We start from the raw sequence: 21,660 nt of genomic DNA on the forward strand, positions 1-21,660 counted from the left end.
AATATTTCCAGCTCTCAATTATCTGGACTATGTTGGGATCTGTGGCAAGGGGCAAACAAATCTGTAAAATCGTGGTTCATTACAAACAGGTGGCTTCTTATTGGTATGCAAAGGGATTTATTCATTTACATAATGTTCCCACAGAACTGTTCATTGGTAGCTTTAGCAAGGAGGAGCTTTTCTGCCTTACAGAGTTCTGAACCAAGCCCATCTACCGCAAGAGCAAAAAGTGTCTGTCAGCAGCTTTAGAACTGCAGTCGCATTCAGAACTTTGACAAACGCCCGTAATGTGGTATTTGGTTTATGAGTTTGCATTCACAATAGACTTTTACTGGTCAACGCTTGAGGCAGGAAGGTATGATTTGCTACTTAGGTTTAAGTTTCTGCAGAAGTTGTTGGGCTAGAGAAATAAATGAGCTTTAAGAAAATAAAATTTAAAACAAACAAGTGAACGGAAGAGTTTTGCACAGTCACCAGCTGAAATCATTTTTACTTCATGGAAGAGTAAAAAAACAAACAAACCACTTTTGTAGCTAAATTGATATGGAGTGTTTGAGTAAAGGACTGTGGTTTCAGCTTTGATTTTATAATAGAATCAAGTTAGCTGAACACCTAAAGGAAAGTTTGACTTGAACTATACTAACATTTCAAGATAATCCAGGGGAGGGAAATGGAGGTTTACTAGCTAATTTTAGAGAACTGAAAGACTGATATCTTAGTCAATTATCAGCAAAGAATCATAAACATTAGTTAAGCCTGTTGCACACTTAACAATATAGTAATTTGATGGTAAATACAAATGTGTGTGTTTAACCTGACACTGGCATAAAACTCTTTCTATGGTTTTTTTTATACCAAGAATCACTTGCTTACTATCTTCTTTCATATTTTTCCTTGAAGGTGGTACATGCCAGAGCCCTGCTCTTCCAGCCCTGGTGCGTACTCCAGCCCCACCATTACAGCCATCGCTGGATATTAAACCATTTCTTCCATTTCCCCTGGATACAGCAGCAGCAGTCAATCTCTTCCCCAACTTCAATGCAGTAAGTACCGCACTGGTGGATTAATGTCTATTCCGCTGATTTACAATTCTCTGGAGATACAAGTAGGCTCCAGATGGAACTTTGTCTTCACTTAGGATATGAGGACATTTTACCAGACTAGGTTTTGGTACATGTGTTACAGGGTGGATCCAAGATGAATATCTCTCATGATGATGGAATTCAATTGTCAGTCACCAACACGCTTCACTAAAAATCCTAAATAGCAACATATGTGGGTGAATATCGACAGCAAAACTTCAGGGACGAACTGAAGCAACAATGAAAATAGAACTAATACACAGTATACTTGCAGATTTGAATATCAGAAAATGAAACAATGTACTTTTCTCTTTCATCAAAGGATTTTTTTTCTTTGCCCTTACAACTACCATAGATTTTAGTTTCATCTTTAATAATTACTAATTATAAATGATCCATCACACTTCGAGAAAAATGTTACCATTTAAATGTTTCCATCCATTTTTTCTAACAAAAGTCTATTTCATAATTCTTCAATTTTTCCTATATCTGCTGACATAATTAATTCTGTAAACAAAATTGTAACTTGGTTTTAAGTTGATATCACATTTGCTGCATTTTACTATTTTTTGCCTGACTAAAAGCAAGCAAGCACCAATTGCAGAACTAAAAGCAAGCACCAATCATAGCCCCTTTTGCAAGATGCACAAAGCCCCTTGCCTTACGTACAAATACTAGATGTTGAAAGAATACTATATATATATATATATATATATATATATATATATATATATAATTGAAATAATTAGGAGTAGTAAAAGAACATGTCAATTCTCTAAGTAATTAGTAATTTATAACAAATATCAGTAATTAAATATTAATCGACTTGTTTATGATGTTTATGGGTATTCTATTTACTATAAAGTTATTAAAAATGTACTAATTGCTAATAATATTTGCTAGTCTTAAATACAAGCAATTAACAAGAACACATATTAATGAAGACCCCAGAAGCAGTAAGTTGCAAGCTGATTACTTTGAAATCCTCAGAAGCATAGCACCAATTCTAAACTATTCCCTAAAAAAAGTATCCCTCTTTGAAAGACACCCTGTCGAGATAAAAATCATATCCAGAAATGTCATAAGATTAAACCCCACAGGTTTTTCTTACCTGTGTTACTGATAACATGTTTTGAAACTCAGGGGCTGCCAAGTGCCATTTCAAGTTGGGGAAGGGGTGGAGGGGAGGGACATTGCCCCCCTTCTGACAATCCTCTTCCACACCAGCAGCCTGACCCCTCTGGCCCATGAGCCCCGCTGCCCACCCCCTCCAAATCTGAGTGAATGGCGTTGTGACCTAGCACAAACCTGAGTGGCATTGTGACCCATGCACCAGGCTGCAATGCCACCTATTCAAATTAGGACAGAGGGATAGCTGAGCCATATCTGAGTGAGTGGCATTTCGACTTGGGGTCATGGGGTTGCAGCACCACTCGCATTTGGCTTCACCAAAAAGTGATCAGGCCATAGCCTGGGTTTTTTCTCCCTAGCTCCGTGGCCTATTATAAAATTAAAAAAGAAATTAAAAATCTTATTTACTTTTTATGATTTGTGCTGCTTGTTTACTTTTTGCATCTAATCCAGTGTATAAAACTGGCCAATTACACTATTATTGTCAGTTTCACTTGCCAGTTTTCTTTCACTAGCAGAATTGCAGTGTTGACTGAATCCTAAAACTTCAAGTATATCTTAAATTATGAAGCCACATACACATCTTTTCTGTTATTTTCTTTTTAAACAAAATCCCCGTTTAGGACTATTATGTCATGTACCATTAAGTGGCACTTGCAAAAGCATACCAGTGCTGCAGGTGACTGATAAGCAGGCACTATAAGGCCGTTCCAGAAAGTGCCCTTTCTCAGAATTGATACTTTGGGAAATGGCCTCAAAGGGGTGTGTGTGTGTGTGTGTTTTGCTGTGTGCTGGGAGCTGCCTTCCTCCCCACATTTGCAAAAGTGGCCGGTATTTCTTGGATGTCCCAACTCAAATTAAGTATTTATGAATTAAATATATACATTTCTACTACAGTACATTTCGAACGAAAAAGGATGCAATACAATTATTCAGGAAATTAGAAAGTAAAAATGGTCTCCTACCAGTGCCCCTTTTGTTGCTCATCACCAAACATTTTTCTACTAGCAGTCCTTTCTTTGCTTACCCCACCACCATGTATACTTTAGACTCTCTCTGCCTCTCTCCCCATCTTTCTGGCAAGCTGGGACTAATGTATCAAGACCCCTAGTCCCTTGCCTGAAGTTCAGTCTCATGCAGTGTTATTGTTGCTGTCTCTAAAGTCTGGTCTACAGTAGAAGATTATGTTGGCATAACTATGTTGCTCAGGGGTGTGAAAAATCCGCACCACTGAGCAGCACAGTTAAGTTGACCTAGTCCCCCATGTAAACAGTGCTAGGTCAATGGAAGAATTCTTCTGTCGACTTACCTGCTGCCTCTCAGGGAGATGGATTACCTATGCTGATGGGAGAACCCCTCCCGTTGGCGGGGGTAGCATCTACACTGAAGCCCTACAGCGGCATACCTGCAGCAGTGCAGTTGCACGGCATTTTAAGTATAGACAAGCCCTGGTATTTTGCCATCTGCTGAATTCACCTTTGCTGAATGTGACATTCCTGAGCAGGAGGATCCAGTCACCTCAGCTGTTGCCATCAGCACCCTCTCATACTTCATAGCTGCAATATGACCCCTGCATTCTGGTTTGCGGCATCACACTTTGAGTTCCACTTTTCCATCTGAACAATACAATATTGAGCATTGCTACCTTTAGTTTGTAAGCCTGAATTGGGTAAAGACATTCTGTAAACATGTCAGTTGGCTGAGAAATCCTGCATCTTTCTAGAAATTCTTTCCAGTCTGAAAAAAAATCTGTGAGCACGTGTGAGCCGCAGTGGCATATAATCAGCCTAAGGAGAAGGTAGCATCCAAGCCAGTTTTGGCTTTCAACAGGACATTCTGACAAGGACATACAATTAGCATGAGAGAAAGAGAACAAATGTAAGATTTGACCAAGATGTCTTTCCTAAATAGATTTGTTCATGTATGATGAGTTTGTAAATTTGCTTTATACCCAGTGATCTCAAATTCCTTTACAAACCTGCATTAACTGAGTTTCACAATACCCTGTGAAATAAATAAGACGTGTTACGAGACTAAAGTAAAGTCAAGCAGCAAGTCAGTAGTAGAATTGGGACTAATAATCAGGACTCTGGCTTTCTAACCCTGTGCTTTAAATGCTATATTGTACTCCATCTCACTACTAGTGGAGGTACTCATTCCAATAGCAGATATATTAGCATTGGCCAAATCACTGAGACCTAGAAGTCACAAATCATATTTGAGGCAACAGACCCTCAAAAGACCCCTCTGTCTCTCCCAAAGTCCTAGCAAACAGATGGGTTTTGCAGTATATGCATAAGGTCAGCTCATTTGGGCTATTTCAGAGCAAATTGGAGGTAAGTTCCAGAGCCCTGGGACCCGTACTGCCAACTTTCCAGAAGCTCTCTTTCTTTTAAACCAAGGGGTGGGGGTAGGAAGAATCTAGCTTAAATGCTTCTGCTTGACTGCAGCTGCAGCAGTGTCACAGGGGAGAGAAGACATCTCTCAGGTTGGCAGGTTCCAAGCCATTTAGGGCTTTATCAGCTCTCCCTAGAAACAATGCAGCCAGTGCAAAATCATAGTGCAATTAAGTAATGGGTGTGCTTCTAGAGAAACACTCTGCTTAAAAGCAAGCTACATTAGTTTTTCAAATAGATCTAAGGGGTGAAGCTAGATAACTTTCTGGATCTAGTTGAGCTAGATATAAAAGCGATGTAGAGTTATGTGTACACAAGCAATCCAATTTACTTAGATTGTAAATCTCTGGGGTGGGGGGGGGGGAGAGAGAGAGTGAGAGTGTGTGTGTGTACATACACATTGCATAGCACAATGATGTCCTGATACTGATTGGGGCTCTAGGAGCTACTGCAATAGAACTAAATAATACTAACAATTATATTTTATGTTATGATTTTATCCACATTTCAGTAAAATTCCCAATACAATATTATTGTATTGTTTTTGTTTAAAATTGTATTGTATTGTTCTTGTTTAAAATCTCTCACTTTGGGTCTCAGAAGGGTTAGCTGAAGCAATTACTAATGGATGCCACCGAGAAAGAAACTGACCTCTGGCTTGTGTGAAAGCAGGGCAAGCAGTATCGAGCATCTGGGGTAGAAGATGTTGGGGATGGAGGACACTATGATTTTCCTTTCCGAACACTTCATGGGGAGACTGGTGAAAGGGGACAGAGAAAGCCAAATTGCTTCACTGTGTTTTTCAGAAAAAAAAACAAGGAGTCCGGTGGTACCTTAAAGACTAACAGATTTATTTGGACATAAGCTTTCATGGGTAAAAAAACCCACTTCTTCAGATGCATGGAGTGAAAATTGCAGATTTAGGCATAAATATACTAACACATGAAGAGAAGGGAGTTACCATACAAGTGGAGAACCACTGTTTACAAGGCCAATTCAGTCAGGGTTGATGTGGTCCACTCCCAATAATTGATAAGGACGTGTCAATACCAAGAGAGGAAAAAATGCTTTTGTAGTGAGCCAGCCACTCCCAGTCCCTATTCAAGCCCAAATTAATGGTGTTAAGTTTGCAAATGAATTGTAGCTCTGCAGTTTCTCTTTGAAGTCTGTTTTTGAAATTTTTTTGTTGAAGGATGGCTACTTTTAAATCTGTTGTAGAATGTCCAGGAAGATTGAAGTGTTCCCCTACTGGCTTTTGTATGTTACCATTCCTGGTGTCTGATCTGTGTCCATTTATTCTTTTATGTAGAGACTGTCCGGTTTGGCCAAAGTACATGGCAGAGTGGCATTGCTGGCACATGATGGCATATATCACATTGGTACATGTGCAGGTGAATGGTGTGACTCATGTGGTTGGGTCCTCTGATGGTGTCGCTAGAGTAGATATGGGGACAGAGTAGGCAACGGGATTTGTTACAGGGATTGGTTCCTGGGTTAGTGTTTCTGTGGTGTGGTGTGTAGTTGCTGGTGAGTATTTGCTTCAGGTTGGGGGGCTGTCTGTAAGTGAGGACTGGCCTGTCTCCCTGTGAGAGTGAGGGATTGTTTTCCAGGATAGGTTGTAAATCGCTGATGATGTGCTGGAGAGGTTTTAGCTGCGGGCTGTACAAGATGGCCAGTGGTGTTCTGCTGTTTTCCTTGTTGGGCCTGTCCTGTAGTAGGTGACTTCTGGATGCCTGTCTTGTTCTGTCAGTCTGTTTCCTCACTTCCCCAGTTAGGTATTGTAGTTTTAAGAATGTTTGATAAAGATCTTGTAGGTGTTTGTCTCTGTCTGAGGGATTGGAGCAAATGCGGTTGTATCTTAGGGCTTGGCTGTAGACAATGGATCGTGTGATGTGTCCTGGATGGAAGTTGGAGGCATGTAGGTAATTATAGCAGTCAGTAGGTTTCTGGTATAGTGGTGTTCATTACTTATTTGCACTGTAGTGTCCAAGAAGTGGATCTCTTGTGTGGACTGGTCCAGGCTGAGGTTGATGGTGGGATTGAAATTGTTTAAATCCAGGTGGAATTCTTTAAGGGCCTCCTTCCCATGGGTCCATATGATGAAGATGTCCTCAATGTAGCTCAAGTAGAGGAGGGGCACTAGGGGACGAGAGCTGAGGAAGCGTTGTTCTAAGTCAGCCATAAAAATGTTGGCATACTGTGGAGCCATGTGGGTACCCATAGCAGTGCCGCTGACTTGAATGTATAAGTTGTCCCCAAATCTGAAATGGTTGTGGGTGAGAACAAAGTCACAAAGCTCAGCGACCAGATGTGCCGTGGCCTCATCAGGGGTGCTGCTTCTGACAGCTTGTAATCCATCCTCATGGAATATTGGTGTAAAGAGCGTCTACATCCATGGTGGCCAGGATGGTGTTTTCAGGGAGATCACTGATGCATTGTAGTTTCCTCAGGAAGTCGGTGGTGTCTTGAAGATATCTAGGAGTCCTGGTAGCGTAGGGTCTGAGGAGAGAGTCTATATAGCCAGATAACCCAGCTGTAAGAGTGCCACTGCCTGAGATGATGGGGCGTCCAGGATTTCCAGGTTTATGGGTCTTGGATAGCAGATAGAATACCCCTGGTCGGGGCTCTAAAGGTGTGTCTGTGTAAATTTGTCCCTGTGCTATAGCAGGGAGTTTCTTGAGCAGATGATGTAGTTTCTTTTGGAACTCCTCAGTGGGATCGGAGGATAGTGGCCTGTATAATGTGGTGTTGGAGAGTTGCCTGGCAGCCTCCTGTTCATGTGTTTTTCAGGTTATCTTTGAATGTTCATTCTATGTCATGAATTTGACATTTTCTATTTTAAAACAAAGCATAAAAGCAGCATGCTAATTAGTCTGGTAAGCTGAACGTTTGTAGGTCCTAATACTTAACTGAACAGCAAATGCGTACCGGGGAGTCATACATAAAAAGGAATTTTATCAACTTGGCCATTTAAATTGAAGACAGCATACTGCTGTGCAAGCCCTGAAGAATCTCTTTCTCTCTCTTAAACTCATCAGTTCAATGTGAGTTTATTTGGTAAAGAAACTGAACAGAGTTTTTACTGTGTCTGGACATATGAGATTCTGGATAGAAACAGGATGGAATACTTTGCTAATTTTAAAAAAAAAGTATCATAACTTTGGTTACAGTGAAGAAGAATATCTGTGCAGTAGGAAAATAATTATGAGGAATATAAATATAAATAAACATCTCAAATGTGTTGATCACACATTTGGTATTCTCAGGACGCCACACCTTTTCTGCTACAAAATAAGATACTTTTTAAAAATATCTGAGTACTAGAGTCTTAGAAATATGAACTTAAGGCACTTTTAATTACTGCATTGAAAACTAAACAGTGGATTTCTCCAAGCTATGTTTTTTCCTGATCACTCGCTACTCTGCAAAAAATTCTAAAAATATTACCTCACATTTTGTGGACTTAGTCTGCTAAAGGTTATGCCTAGCTTATGTAATGTGAAAGCTAGAAAAAGCAAATTTTCATAACTTCCCTGACCCCAAACAACTATTCGTAGGCCAGAAGCTTGACATGTTGGTTGTGAAATTGTACATTCTAGCCTCATTCCATATGCTGAACTCCCAGTGCGGTCAATGGAAAGCCTGCACCAAGATTGTGGGTAAGACATGTCCAGGGGTGTGTGCAAGGGGAGGCAAGCAGAGGTGTGCCAGGCTCCCCACCCACTTAGTGCAGGCTCAGAACTGCTCCGAGGCTGGGGCGGGGAGACCAAGCTCCTCCGGCCCCGGGCCAGAGTGGGAGATGACAGCTCCTCCAGCCTTGGGCCTGTGGCCTTGGGCCAGCTCCACTGGCTCTGAGGCCACAGGGGGAAGGGCAGAGAGCCAGCTCCACTGGCCCCAGGGCTGCAACAGGGAGAACCAGGTCCTCTGGCTGCAGGGCGGAGAGGGAGAGCCAGCTTCTGCGGCTGTGGAGGAGGGAGAGCCAGCTCTTCTGGCTGCAAGGGGGGTGGAGGGAGAGCCAGTTCCTTCAGCCACACGGGCAGGGGGGAGAGGGAGACCGAGAGCCAGCTCCTCTGGCTGTGGGAGGCAAAGAAAGTGCCCCTCCAAAAGCAGCCAATTTTTTATTCCTTTGTACACCCCTGGACATGTCCTTTGCCAAGCAATAAACCCATGGTTACTCTTTCGAGTCCCAGGTTGGTTTTAAAGAAGTGCAGCTATGTGCCAGAAATACAGCACACATGAATTTTTAAATGATGAAATGTTCTATAGAGGGCTCTTGTTCAATATATAGTTCGCCTTCAATGCCTTGACTTTTCTTCCAGCCATTTACACAATGCAGCAGTATTTAAGGGCCCCACATCTCCCTTCTGACTATGAAGCACTGAGCCATATGGAAGAGGGTTAGGCATTAAGCGAATGGAGTTGGGAGACAAGAACTTCAGTGTCTCCTGGAAAATGGATGAACATGCTTGCCAGGGCTATTAGTTTCCATCTGTAAGTCAGATTTTGCAGCACACCCTCCCTGACTAGCTGGTGCACAGGTAACTGAGGCCTCCCCACCCCATTTCTACAGGCGTTAACAGGGAGCAATTGAGACTGGCCCTTTTGCTGGCAATTGCCTTTCTCCTCCTGCAGCCTTATACACCTGCATGGGGCAAGCCAATGTTTATTAACAATTCAACTACTTAACACAGAAGGTAGCCCTATGGTTGCTTGGGAGATGTAAATGACCTGAGCAAGCAACTGGTAGGAATAGACAGTACACAAAGACTTGTTGCAGACCCAGGAATTTCCTGGGGTTTAGGGCCAGGACATATGGAGAATAGAAGCTCACAAAGGGCCCTCCAGAAGATATTTTGAAAATTTTCTCTTTAGGCTCAGGGTCTCAGGTAGTTTGTTGTTTATCATGGATGAAATGTAGCTTTTGGGGCCAGGGCAATCAGAAATACTTTGAGTTTTACAAATCGTCACTGCTGGCAGTAGGAAATTTACAAAATGAAAACTGGTTATTTTGCATTGCTCTGCGAAATGGCCACACTGTCTGAGTTAACTGAATATGACTATTTTTTCTGAAGGATAGAGTGTTCTTTAAAGTGCAGCAGTCACAATGCTCTGGTTCAATAAAGGTTCAATAAAGGGATAGTCATGGCAAAACATGGCTTCAATTTAGTATGAATCTAAACAGCATTTTTATACAAGGACTTGGTAATAAGAACGAACTCTTATGTTGTCACTGATTTTTAACTTGGCTTAAAAGTGAAGGCACTCTATCAGGTGAGGAACCATAATGCACCAAACCCTTTTAAATGTAATGGTGAAACAGAGCAGGAGGGATGTTATTGCTTCTGGTAAAGAAAAGAGAGAGAGCCTCAAGATTCCACTGCTTGTCCGGTCATTTACAGGTGTCTGTGAGCAGAATTTTCGTCTCTGGCTAATAGCAGAAGTCATTTGGGAGCTATCTTCACTCTGGTGTCTGATTCCTTAGAGCCCACATCTCTAGCACTGTTCAACTGACATATTTGCCAAAATGTTAGAAAAAGCTGTAATTGGTCTTTAATAGAGCTGGGTAGATTTAGGAATAATGGCCTGGTTCACAAACAGAAGAAAAAGGGGGTAGGGTGTAGCCAAACAAGCAAAGAAAACAAAATCCAGGCAATTCAGACATTTTGTTTTGGTACTCACAAAACATGAATGAATCAACACTAGTAAGAAACATTCAATTATTTGCAGAGGCCAGGTTTGTTTGCTGAATCCTTTAACTGTTAATCTGTGCTCTACGCCCTTCCTGAAATATGCCCTGACTCAGATCCTCTTCTATCGATGAGGGGCACACGGCTCAAGAAGCACAGGGCAAGGGTGGTCTTTGTGCTTACCCAGTCATGGGTTGGTTGTGTGCCAGCTCAGTCCACTGGAGCAATTTAGACCAGTTCCTGCCAACCCCAAAGAAGCTCCAACCATACTCCTGTCTTTCATCTATGGCTTATATCAACAATCAGACATGGCAGGGATGCTAGGAGTTGCTATTCTGGCTCTGTACTCCTGGTTGATTCTCCTGTATTGGGGTGAACATGATTGACTGTGGTTGCTTTAGGCCTGCTTTCCACTGCTGTCTGTCTTTCAGCCTCTTTTAGCAACCAACCAGTTAGGTCTCTAGCATGTTTCAGTCCAGACCCCAACAATGGTGTCCTTGTAATCGCATTCTAAATGTTACCTTCTGTTTCAACAGCTCTATTGGCTCTGCTCTTGGAGCTGTTTGAATTTCCTGCCAGTTGGTTGGAGCAATGTTCTGCAATTTTCTTTTCGGATGATGCTCCAGTAAGAGAAGTTAAAGCTGTTCTGTGTTCATGATGAGCAGCAGACACATGTTGTCAGATGGATGGCAGTAGTCTTGCAAGGTTAGAAGGGCTTATTCCTGGGTAGAACTGGATGAATGTTGCCAAAAACAAATCCATGAAAAGTTTTCATATGAATTTAAATTATAGTTGCCACAGCTGTGTTCACACTCATTCTGTTTGCTTTCTACAGACATTCAAGTGATCACATTTCTTCCAACAATGGGAAGCAAACTTTAAGATCACATTAAAATACCCTAGGTTATTCTCTACTTTGAACAACATCGTGTCCATGGTATATTTGAGTCTAGGGTCTCCATAAATAGCAGGATATAATTCCCTTGTTCACCTCCGCAATTTCCTGTTGTCTACCAATTGTTTGGAATGTGCTATGTGTCAGTAGTAGATCTGTCTTTTCGGCTTTTGATGGACCATAAGTATGATTTTTTTTCCCCAGTAGGTAGAATAATGATGTTGGCCAAAAAACAGCACCTTCTTCAATGACCAGGTTCCTGGCTTCGTTGAATGTCCCCACTGATGTCTCCTTATGGGTGGTCTTTGTGGGCAGGCACTACAGTCTATATTCCTTCTGGATCTGAGTATACCAATGCAGAGAGAAATGTTCTTCATGGAATCAGTTGACCCTGTGGTGCGTGGAATTCCAACTCTTGTATGATAGCACACAGCCTCTTCAATATATTCCTGGCAGTGTATTGTTTCTTCAGTCACACATCATGGCTTACTGGTGCTTGTTCTTGGTTCTGCTACTCCTAAGGCTGCCCCACTGATAGTCAGATTTATAACCTGCACCCACTGGTTCATGTGCGTGTAAATAGCCAAAAGTGTCCCTTGCCACTAAGTCTTAGTAGTTGTCAACCAAATGACTGGATTTGATCTGTGACCTGGAGGTGAAAACCTATGTGTGTCATTATCAGATCCTGAGCTGAAGCTGAGTCAGGGTAAATTTTCCTTTAAAAATCCCAAATATGTCTTCCAATTTTCTGCTGTAATTTATTTATTTTAAAAAATGAATAACATCTAAAGATCTTATATATCTTTGCTTTTAAATTGATGCTTAGTAATACAGAAGGAATAAAGCTTTCCTACTTAACTATTTCTGCATTGCATATGTGCTAGCAGGCACTGCAGAGTGGGCTGACAGGTAAGAAGCTATCTGAAAGACATAGCATACTACTCTGCTACAGAGCAGACTTTTTTGGAGACTGAGGATTCTTCAGACTCTCTGTTTTGCATGCAAAACATCCTCATAAAAGAAATTAAATGAAGTGCTCTTCAGATTTGTCAAGTCTTAATGAGTAGAACTGCTTAAAAATAAATTTTAATAAAGCATTAAAAGCAATGTTTTAATCAGTTGATGTTTACACCCTTTGTCTTAATAGCACTCAGATGAAAAAGATCAATGATTATTTTATTCTGCAAAGATAATAAAACCTTTAATGGGTGGCATAATCATAAAATCTACAGTTTAAATATGGATGGCTGGTATTAACCTGTTTTTAAAAGCTGCAATTAAAGTGAAATGGAATCACTTAAAGAAATTATTTGATTACTGTGGTCTGAGGAGGAAAAGAGTGAAAAACATTCTAAATTCATTAATATTTCTGTTGATGAGACAAACATATTCACAGGGACTTGCTTGCATTGCTACTCTAGATGAATAACTAGTTTACTTAATTTGTCCACAATCTATGCTGTGTTCTTTTATGGACAAATTTCCAAGAACAGGCATGGAAATAAGCATGCACGTTCACCACAGGAAATTTTACACTCTGACCAAAAGCACCCCTTGGGCACCCTACACGCTATTGTGATAATCTTTGTACAAAATATGCCTTGAGAGGTATCATTTGAAAACTAATAACTCACTGGTCAATAATATCATGGTAAAATATTTGTAGCAACATTATAACTTATAAAATCCCACTCTATGGTGTTATTAGCACTTGTTGGAAACCACACAGCCTGGACCAGGCAAAAGTTGTTCAACAGGTCGGTTCTAAACAGAGGAATGAGTTTTTACATCAATTTACATAGAAGTAGTAAACAGGATTCTCGAGACAGCAGGGAGAGGAAATGGCAGGAGACACAGCAAACTTCTAATTCAGCAAACAAATGAGAGGAAAGAGCATGGAGCCCCCTACACCACCAGTCGTAACCTTCACTGTTTGAATCAACTTTGCTTTGAGGGGCAATCCTCAGAAGAATCCATGTCAGAGTTTCACTGGACTATGAGAGAGGAGCAGAGAACCCCAAGTTCTCTCTTTCACCTAAGAAGACAAAGGCACCAGCATTTTTGGGCCACTGGGAGAGATGCTGACCAAGGAAAGGGTCAGTCATCATCTTGCTGGAAGACTGTAGGTGAGACAGGACATCTTAAACACAGCCTGGAACCAACACTTGCTAGATGCATGTTTTCATTTTTATTTTCTTGTAACCATTTCCAACTTTATCTCCTGTATTTGAATTCATTTAAAATCCTATATTCTTTTGTTAATGAACTTGTTTTATTTTTTTTTCAGCTTGGAAAAGAGGAGACTAAGGGGGGATATGATAGAGGTATATAAAATCATGAATGGTGTGGAGAAAGTGAATAAGGAAAAGTTATTTACTTGTTCCTATAATATAAGAACTAGGGGCCACCAAATGAAATTAATCAGCAGCAGGTTTAAAACAAAAGGAAGTTCTTCACACAGCGCACAGTCAACCTGTGGAACTCCTTGCCTGAGGAGGTTGAGAAGGCTAGGACTATAACAGGGTTTAAAAGAGAACTGGAAAAATTCATGGAGGTTAAGTCCATTAATGGCTATTAGCCAGGATGGGTAAGGAATGGCAACCCTAGCCTCTGTTTGTCAGAGGGTGGAGATGGATGTCAGGAGAGAGATCACTAAATCATTACCTATTAGGTTCACTCCCTCTGGGGCACCTGGCAATGGCCACTGTCAGTAGACAGGATACTGGGCTGGATGGACCTTTGGTCTGACCCACTATGGCCGTTCTTATGTTCTTAAACCAATCCAGTGCTGTGTTTAAACTGAACTGTTTTGTAACTCCAGTTAAAGTTGCAAACTGTTGACTCCTTTCAGGAATCATAAACTGTCCAGGAGAGGGCTGGACAGTGCAGAACACACAATTTGGGGAAAATCTGGAACTTGGAGGGTGTTGGGGCAGCCTGCAAATGGTAACCAAGGCTGGTGGAAGCCAGAATGTGAGTGGTATGTTACTAACAGGCTGCTGGGGTCAGAGATTCTATACCAGGGCTGAAGCTATATAGAAACACTCAAATCTACACTACATGCTGGTAGGCTGTTTGTGAAGGGCCCAGGTTGGGAGCTACAACAGCAAAGCATTGTGAGGCACCCAAGGTTATGGGTCAGGTGGTGAGACAACCCCTCAGTGGTTTGGATTGCACCCCAGAATGTGATATGCACATAAAAATAATTTTTGAGCGCAATTACCTCTTTGAGTGTGTGTATATATTTAGCAATAGGGTTGGTGCCTTTGTTTAAGAATTTGGCCTAAACTGCAAACATTTTAATCCATGATGATAAATAAATACAAGATTTGAGATTCTATCTTCCCTTCCCACAATTTTAAACCACGGTGATTTTGGCTGGTAAATGACACATGGTTAGGAACACATTCATCTCATGTGTCATGGAATGACTCATAAAATGGAATATTTTTACAGTGTCCATATTCTGTCTGATTTACTTTATCATCCCATCATTTTTTTAACAAGGAAAGACAGTCCCCGAAGGTTATATATTGGACGTGTACAGTCATATTGAGATTTTAAATTCAAGATTCTCATGCAACTGCTGTTTTTCTTGGCATCTTTCCTTTGGCTCTACTGAATGTTTGAAGTAATACTGCATAAAAAGAGCTAGACAAATGAAACTAACAAAATAATTCATAATTAATTGTGCAAAAGATTACGGTATATTTTATAATAAAAATATATTTTAAAAACAACAAGTGTTAATCACATTTTTACTACATATCAAAAAGCAACATATTAATGGAGTGTCATCCCATAATTCAGGGAATCACAAAGGCGGCTTAAAGCTGCCTTTGCCTCAGAAGTGTCAAAGATGTTTTAATGGCCACAACTGGTGAGGAGCTCAGTTTTTGTCTCATCCAAAAGATGGAGCCCCCACAGCAGAGTGTCCCTAATCAAGTGCTGGGCATGTCATTGCTTACTTAGAGAAAACAGTGGTACCTACCAAATCACCCAAACAACTTCCTCCAGAACCCTATATTTTCCTTTGGTGCTTTCCCTCCAAGTACTGATCCGACCTGATCTGATCTACCTAATAAGATGTGATTAGGCCACAGACTGAGCTAGTATTATCATGGAAGCTGTAAGTTTGCTTATGGCAAGTAGAGCTTGATTTTCCTGACTGTTACCCCATCCCAGTCTCTAGATGGTGTCTGAGTGTATCAGGGCAGGGAGACTCCTAGAAAGATTTCCCTTGGGTGACCTGCCTCTACTTAGAGGGGCTCTGGAAAGGAGGGATGGGACCAAGGATGGGGAGGAAGTCACTCTCTGGCATCCATTTTAAGAGAAGCTTGTGGAATAGAGGACACTAAGATGCTACTGAGGGGAGCTGGATAGATGAACTGCGCTGTGCCTGCATAAGCCCCACTTAACCCATCTTACTGACTCTGCCACCACGCTGCAGCATTAAGGGGGAGTCGTGCACGAGGATCCTGCCGATTCCTTTATAGTTTGTTGTTTTGAGACATTAGCTATATAATATTTGTTGTACGTATGGTTTAATGTTGTGATCCTAACTTCAAGCTCTTTTTTTGTCCTGCAGTGCCCACCCTTTGCTGCTAAATGTGCCACCTCATTTCAGAAACTTTCTACCTACTGAGCTTTACTGGTTCTGTACCTCCCTTTAGAAAGTGTATATTCTCCCAGAGATTTCCAGGTGGAGGCACCAGACACTAGTCTGTCACCAAAGCTGCAGTTTTAGCCGTTGTCACGTCCTGCCAACGCATTTGAAAAATAACCATTGTGGTGACATTTAGAGCAAAGCCAGCTGAGTACATCTTCCAAGGAAACTGCTCTGGTGCCATTTTATGAGAAGTTGTTCCTTGTCACAACCATGGAGTAATAAATAAATAAATTCAGGTATAAACAAGTTTGGAGTTATGAGTTGCAATTCAATTGTGGGGTTGTGGTGACTGTGCAGAGGGCTAAGCCTTTATGCCAGTGCTATATTACAACAGCTGATCACTTCACATCAGTGGGACGATAGCCCTGTAATTCAGTTACCTATAGAAACTGGTACACTCTGCAGCTTCTAAGGAAAGACAGTAGCAAGCAACTTTGAAAAAAGTCTGCTTGAGGAGAGACTAGAGGCAGAGAGCAGGGGTGGGCTTGTGATGCCCTAGGCAAATAGAGGGAGATCATCACTCATAACACACAGGCTTTGAACTGTGACTTGCTATAGCAAATAAGTCTAAGCATTCTTCTTAATAATGGGCACGTGCAGGGTGCCATGACAGTAGTGAATAGGTAAAGGAATTTCCTATATTCACTTTTTGGCTTGCATTTTGTTTTTGAAATTTACTGATTTGCTAATGGAACAAAACTATTACATTATTGGTGTTGCTAGGACTCTGGGATGACAAGGAAAAAAACCCCAAAGGAGTACTGTCAAATCTAATCATAGCAGTGTCCTCCAGGAGTGCAGCATCAGCACCAGGAAATAGCATTAGCTGTTGTTGGTGTTCGAAAGTAACAGGAGAGGTATCTGGAAGAAGAGTGGTGATACTGAGAATGGCAGTGAAGAACTTGGAAAAGGCTATGGGATAGAGGGCATAGAGAGAAAAGAAGATAAGGCCTTTGATTTGGAACATTTCTAGGTCTTTGTACTCAGAGGTTGCTCTCATGGACGTTTTTAAATTGCTGTCTTTATTGGAGGCACTTAGTAAAACATTGGGGCGGTGTGGAAAGACATACATAGGATGTTTTAAACTTGCTTCACTATTCTAAAGCTCTTACACTTTCAGAAAATTGTTTAAAATAAAAAAAAAAAATATTATGCTTTTAATTTAACTATAAAATATGTAATCTGACTTATTTGGAAGCTACTTTCTTCTCTCACTAACTACCCACTGCCTTCCACCCACCTTATTCTCTCTATGTTGACATATTCTCTCTTTACTGCAGTTGTGACTGCTTGAAATCCAAATCTGTTTTTCGGCTTAATTTGCAAAAAAGAAAAAATAGGAAATTATCCCACATCATGTTGAAAACATGTCTCAAACTGCACTAAAATGAGTACCGAAGTAAAAATAGCTCATGCCTTTGAAGGGGAGTCGCAGTTATGAAAAGAATGGAAAACTCCGCTCAAGGGTGGCAATTCTCACCTGGTGTAAATTATCAACTCAAGATGTGCCCCTAGAAAAGCCTACCAGATGAAAAAGTTGCCCTTAAGTTTCCATCCACAAAGAGAAAAGCATGTATCCTCAATTTTAAATGTATCTAGACAACACACCGTGTGCATGTCCCTCTGAGGCAGCAGCAAAAAATGCTTAGTGTCTTTTCAGACAGGCAGAGTTCTTAGGAATGTAAAGGCGATAGTGTTAAAAAAGTGGCCATTTCAAAAGACACATGGTTACACCAAAGCTGTGAATCTGCGGTGTTATTTTATTGTTTCTACCCTAAAGTGCAGTTTAGTTAGAAAATGTTGGTATTGCTTTCAGAAATACTCCCCATAGCTGATACTTTGCAAAACATTGGAACTTTTTGAAAAGCCTTAATGCACTCAATTACCTTTTAAGGGGCTGCTCTGATAGGGAAGAGGTTTGCCACATAAATTGATGGTGACCCTGAGGGTGGAGAGTTCTGTATGTGTAATGCTAAATTTATTGTCCTTTGAGCAGTTCAGGTGAGAGAATTAAAAAGCAAAGCTGTGTGGTTAATACATATCCTTAGTTACACATTATGAATTTATTAGCATTGCACTTAAAATATAATGAAAGAAGATCAAATTAATTTTGATCAAATACATGTTTTCTCCTTTCTCAGTTAAACATGAAAATGATATAGGCTCACCAATTGGTAGCTCAAAAGCACATATAAAGTTTAAGGGTTCTGAATGTTTAGCCAATTAAGTGATCTGATTACCTTAGATTAAAAATCACACTGTGTATTATATACTTGACTTCATATTTCTTGTCTTGCCCCACAAAAGATGCTATACTGTGGTTTTGCCTGTTACTTAAACCTACCTATATGTGAAGCAGGATACACCAGAAAACAGGGGTTGTAGAGAAGAACCTCAAGGTTAGTAATTAAAGGTGTACTTAAAATATATTTAAGCTTTCTATAAATTACAGTGATTAATTAGTAATGCAAAACACTCCTTGATGTTAGTTACAAGTATTAGTTGGTGTAAAGCTTCTTTTAATATTCGTTTTTATTTTTTTAAAAAGAGTAGTAATCATCATCTATTTTAGACTTTGTCTATCATTTAATAGTATTTGAAGTCTTGAACCAAATCAGGGGTTTAACATTAGATTTTTTTTCAAGCAGATTGATCATCTGTAAAATAGTTTTTAGATGACTGCTACTAGTAATAAACATGCCTTTTTCAGGATTTGTGTGATTTTAAAAAATGTACTTTATACTATAAATAAAAAGGCAGAAGGCAGCTTTCAGTATACTTGAATACATCAGATGCTAGTCACTATTAAAGAAGGAGGTTTAATATAAATCAGTTTGCTTCGAAGTGGTCAGTGTTTTAGGAATTATTCCAAGTGATTTTTTTCTCCTTTGCCTGACAGGATTTCAAAGCTATTTCATGCAACCTTCCCAACCATAATTCTGTATTTCAAATGTCCACAGAAAAAATAGTCAGGATCAGCCCAAATATGCATTTCTGAGTTCAGGGACCTGTTTCTCCTCTTCCTTACCCATTTTATTACAGTGTTATAACATCATTTACTTCAGTTTACATACTGCGGACTCTTACTGGTGTGGGATGAGACTCAGACCCTGGATATTTAACAAAATTAAAAATTATGTAAGCAAAGAAGGATACTCCTATTCGTGACTGATCCTCAAAGGACTTGGTGCTTCCATTTGGACAAACAGTTTCCAATCCTGCAATAAGCTCCATGCAGGCAGACTCTGAAGTCAATGGTGCTCCATCCAGGTACAGGAGGTCTATCTTTACAGAGCTCATTGCAGGACTGGGGACATAGTTTGGATGCTGTCTAAAGCTGACCCAGATCTTTAGGTAATAAATTGAGCTGTGAATTTAGTATGCATGTGGTTTCTTGTGAGATTTCCAGTAGGTCTTTTCTGGCTTTGTCTGGATCAGGTATACTACAAGAATAGCCTTTTGTACATTATTTTTCCTCTGGGCCAGGAAGTGCTGAGGTATGTAGAACCAAAGAAAATCTTTGTAGTTACCTCACAGGTTCAGTAAATATGAAGTTTTAGGCTAAAATTCATGTTGCACCTTATTTTATCTGAACTAGTTCACCCATCGCTAATTGTTTATGAGACACGGAATAACTTCTAAAATGTACTGCTGATCTACTTTGCGTATGTCCTCATAGTTTTTCCATTTTGGCACAGCATAATCAGCATAAAACAAGCCCTTGTTATATTTTTCTGTCCTCAAGTGATTGTTACACGACTCTCCTTTTTTTAATAAATTATAAAGAATGCTAAATACTTTTAGTAGAAAATTCTTAAGAGACCATTTTCTGATAGGCAGCACCATGACCTATTGTGTTGATCTCAAGCCTGGGATCCAGGAACTCAGGAGAGCTGGATGACATTTTTTGGAGTAATAGTTTATTCACTGAAAAACGTAGTTTTGTGTTGACTAAAACTATTCCCACTTTTGACACAAATTTGTGTAATAATTTCAGACCAAAAAAGTGTCTGGGTCTAGATCCACCAGAGGACTTAGGTACCATTCACAAAACTGGAGGAGGATGCAGTGCTGCCATCACCCTTATGCCCAGGGCACTCACCGGGGATGTGGGAGACCTGGGTTCAAATTCTCCTCCAGATGAGTGGCCGAACCACCAGCATGTTGGCTATTTGGGGAGAGCGGATCTCTCTAACTCTCCTATTGGCGCTGTTCCATTTTGTATAAATATTTATGGAGCAGGGACTCAGACTTGGAATTCCCACATACCGGGTGAGTGCCCTAGCCACCAAGCTAGACTCTCTCTCTATGTGGTCCAATGATTATTCAAGTATGTTATACAAAGCGGAGCAGCTCCAACAGGAGAGAGAGAGAGAGGCCCATTCCAGAATAGCCAATATGTTGGTGATTAGGGTACTCTGACCTGGGAGTGGGGCCCTGCTCAAGAGGAGGGATTTGAACATGAGTGTCCCACATCCTAATAAGTGTCCTAGCCACCATGCTGTTGAGTGTCTGGGATCGGGGGGGGAGGGATACTACCTACCCACAAGCTCTTCTGGTTTTGTGAATCTAATCCTTCATTTCCTTTGTGAATTGGTTAGTTTGTTTGCTTTTAGTTAAAAATGACCTAAAATTGAACAAAACATTTAATTTTGGGTCAAACTAAATTTCTTAACTTTTTCATATGCCAGAAATTCTGAATAATTTCATGTTTGCTTTGAACCATTTGTTTCTGAACTGCCAGTAAACCGAAAAATTAGTTATTCTCCCAGCTCTGTTCCTGACTATGTAGCCTTTAGCAATTCACTAGGACATAAATCCTGCCCCCTTCTCTGCGGGGCCCTACATTGAGAGGTGCCTGTAAAATAGGCAGCCAGAGGGTGGAGCTAGCAAATCTTTTTCTATACAGCAGCTGTAAACCCCTGCATAATGGGGCACGAGACGAGAGATGTAGAAGCTATTCCAGCTCCGCAGATTCCTGCGGATAATGCTTCCCCCTTAATCTTTGGAGGTCTTTAGAGCTCAGCCCATCTACTTAGTCTGACTTTTGAAACAGGATTTTTTCCCTTTAAGCTCTCTCCTTCAGTTTCCTCATTTATAAAGGAGGATGTGAATCATTATGTTCCCTGACGGATATTCTAAAAAGTTTTGAAAATGTAAAGTGTTATGAGAGTCACGAGGGTTACAAAGAATTACAAATGTGCATTGTGAAACTATCATACCCCTCTCTAATATAGGGCTTTAAGTTAGAAAAAACAGTCCATAAAACTTAAATAATTGATAAATGATGCCTAAGTTATACTATCACTTGACTTCTACAGTTTGGCATGAAGATCTATCACAATTAAAATATGCAAAGAAGGGTTTCCAAGCTGCTACCCATATAATACTTATTTTTAAAATTGATATACCCAGTTAAAAATTTGGGACAAGATATGATCCAGAACCCTACATTCTTCCTTAAATTGAATCCAAAGCAGAACATCACCTCATTGGTCCATCTCTAGTTCAGTCCTTCAGAAATATTTGGATAAATGTCAAAAGTTTTATCAGGTTTCAGAGCAACAGCCATGTTAGTCTGTATTCACAAAAAGAAAAGGAGTACTTGTGGCACCTTAGAGACTAACAAATTTATTTGAGGATGAGCTTTTGTGAGCTACAGCTCACTTTATCGGATGCATACTGTGGAAAGTTTAGAAGATCTTATTATATACACACAAAGCATGAAAAAATACCTCCTCCCACCCCAATCTGCTGCTGGTTATAGCTTATCTAAAGTGTTCACTCTCCTTACAATGTG

The 21,660-nt window shown here is 40.4% G+C and overlaps 1 protein-coding gene across 6 annotated transcripts in view; it reads left to right on the forward strand.

Moving 5' to 3' along the window:
• ZNF385D (zinc finger protein 385D) overlaps window positions 1-21,660 on the forward strand; it is a 631,463-nt gene that overhangs the window by 407,936 nt on the left and 201,867 nt on the right. For all 6 annotated transcript variants that reach the window (XM_075125749.1, XM_048838561.2, XM_075125750.1 and 3 more), the window contains one exon: window positions 901-1,043. In XM_075125749.1, the coding sequence (XP_074981850.1) occupies window positions 901-1,043 (143 nt within the window). The remainder of the gene's footprint in view (window positions 1-900; window positions 1,044-21,660) is intronic.

The sequence above is a fragment of the Caretta caretta genome, chromosome 2 (assembly GCF_965140235.1).
Source record: "Caretta caretta isolate rCarCar2 chromosome 2, rCarCar1.hap1, whole genome shotgun sequence".
Classification (NCBI taxonomy): Eukaryota; Metazoa; Chordata; order Testudines; family Cheloniidae; genus Caretta; species Caretta caretta.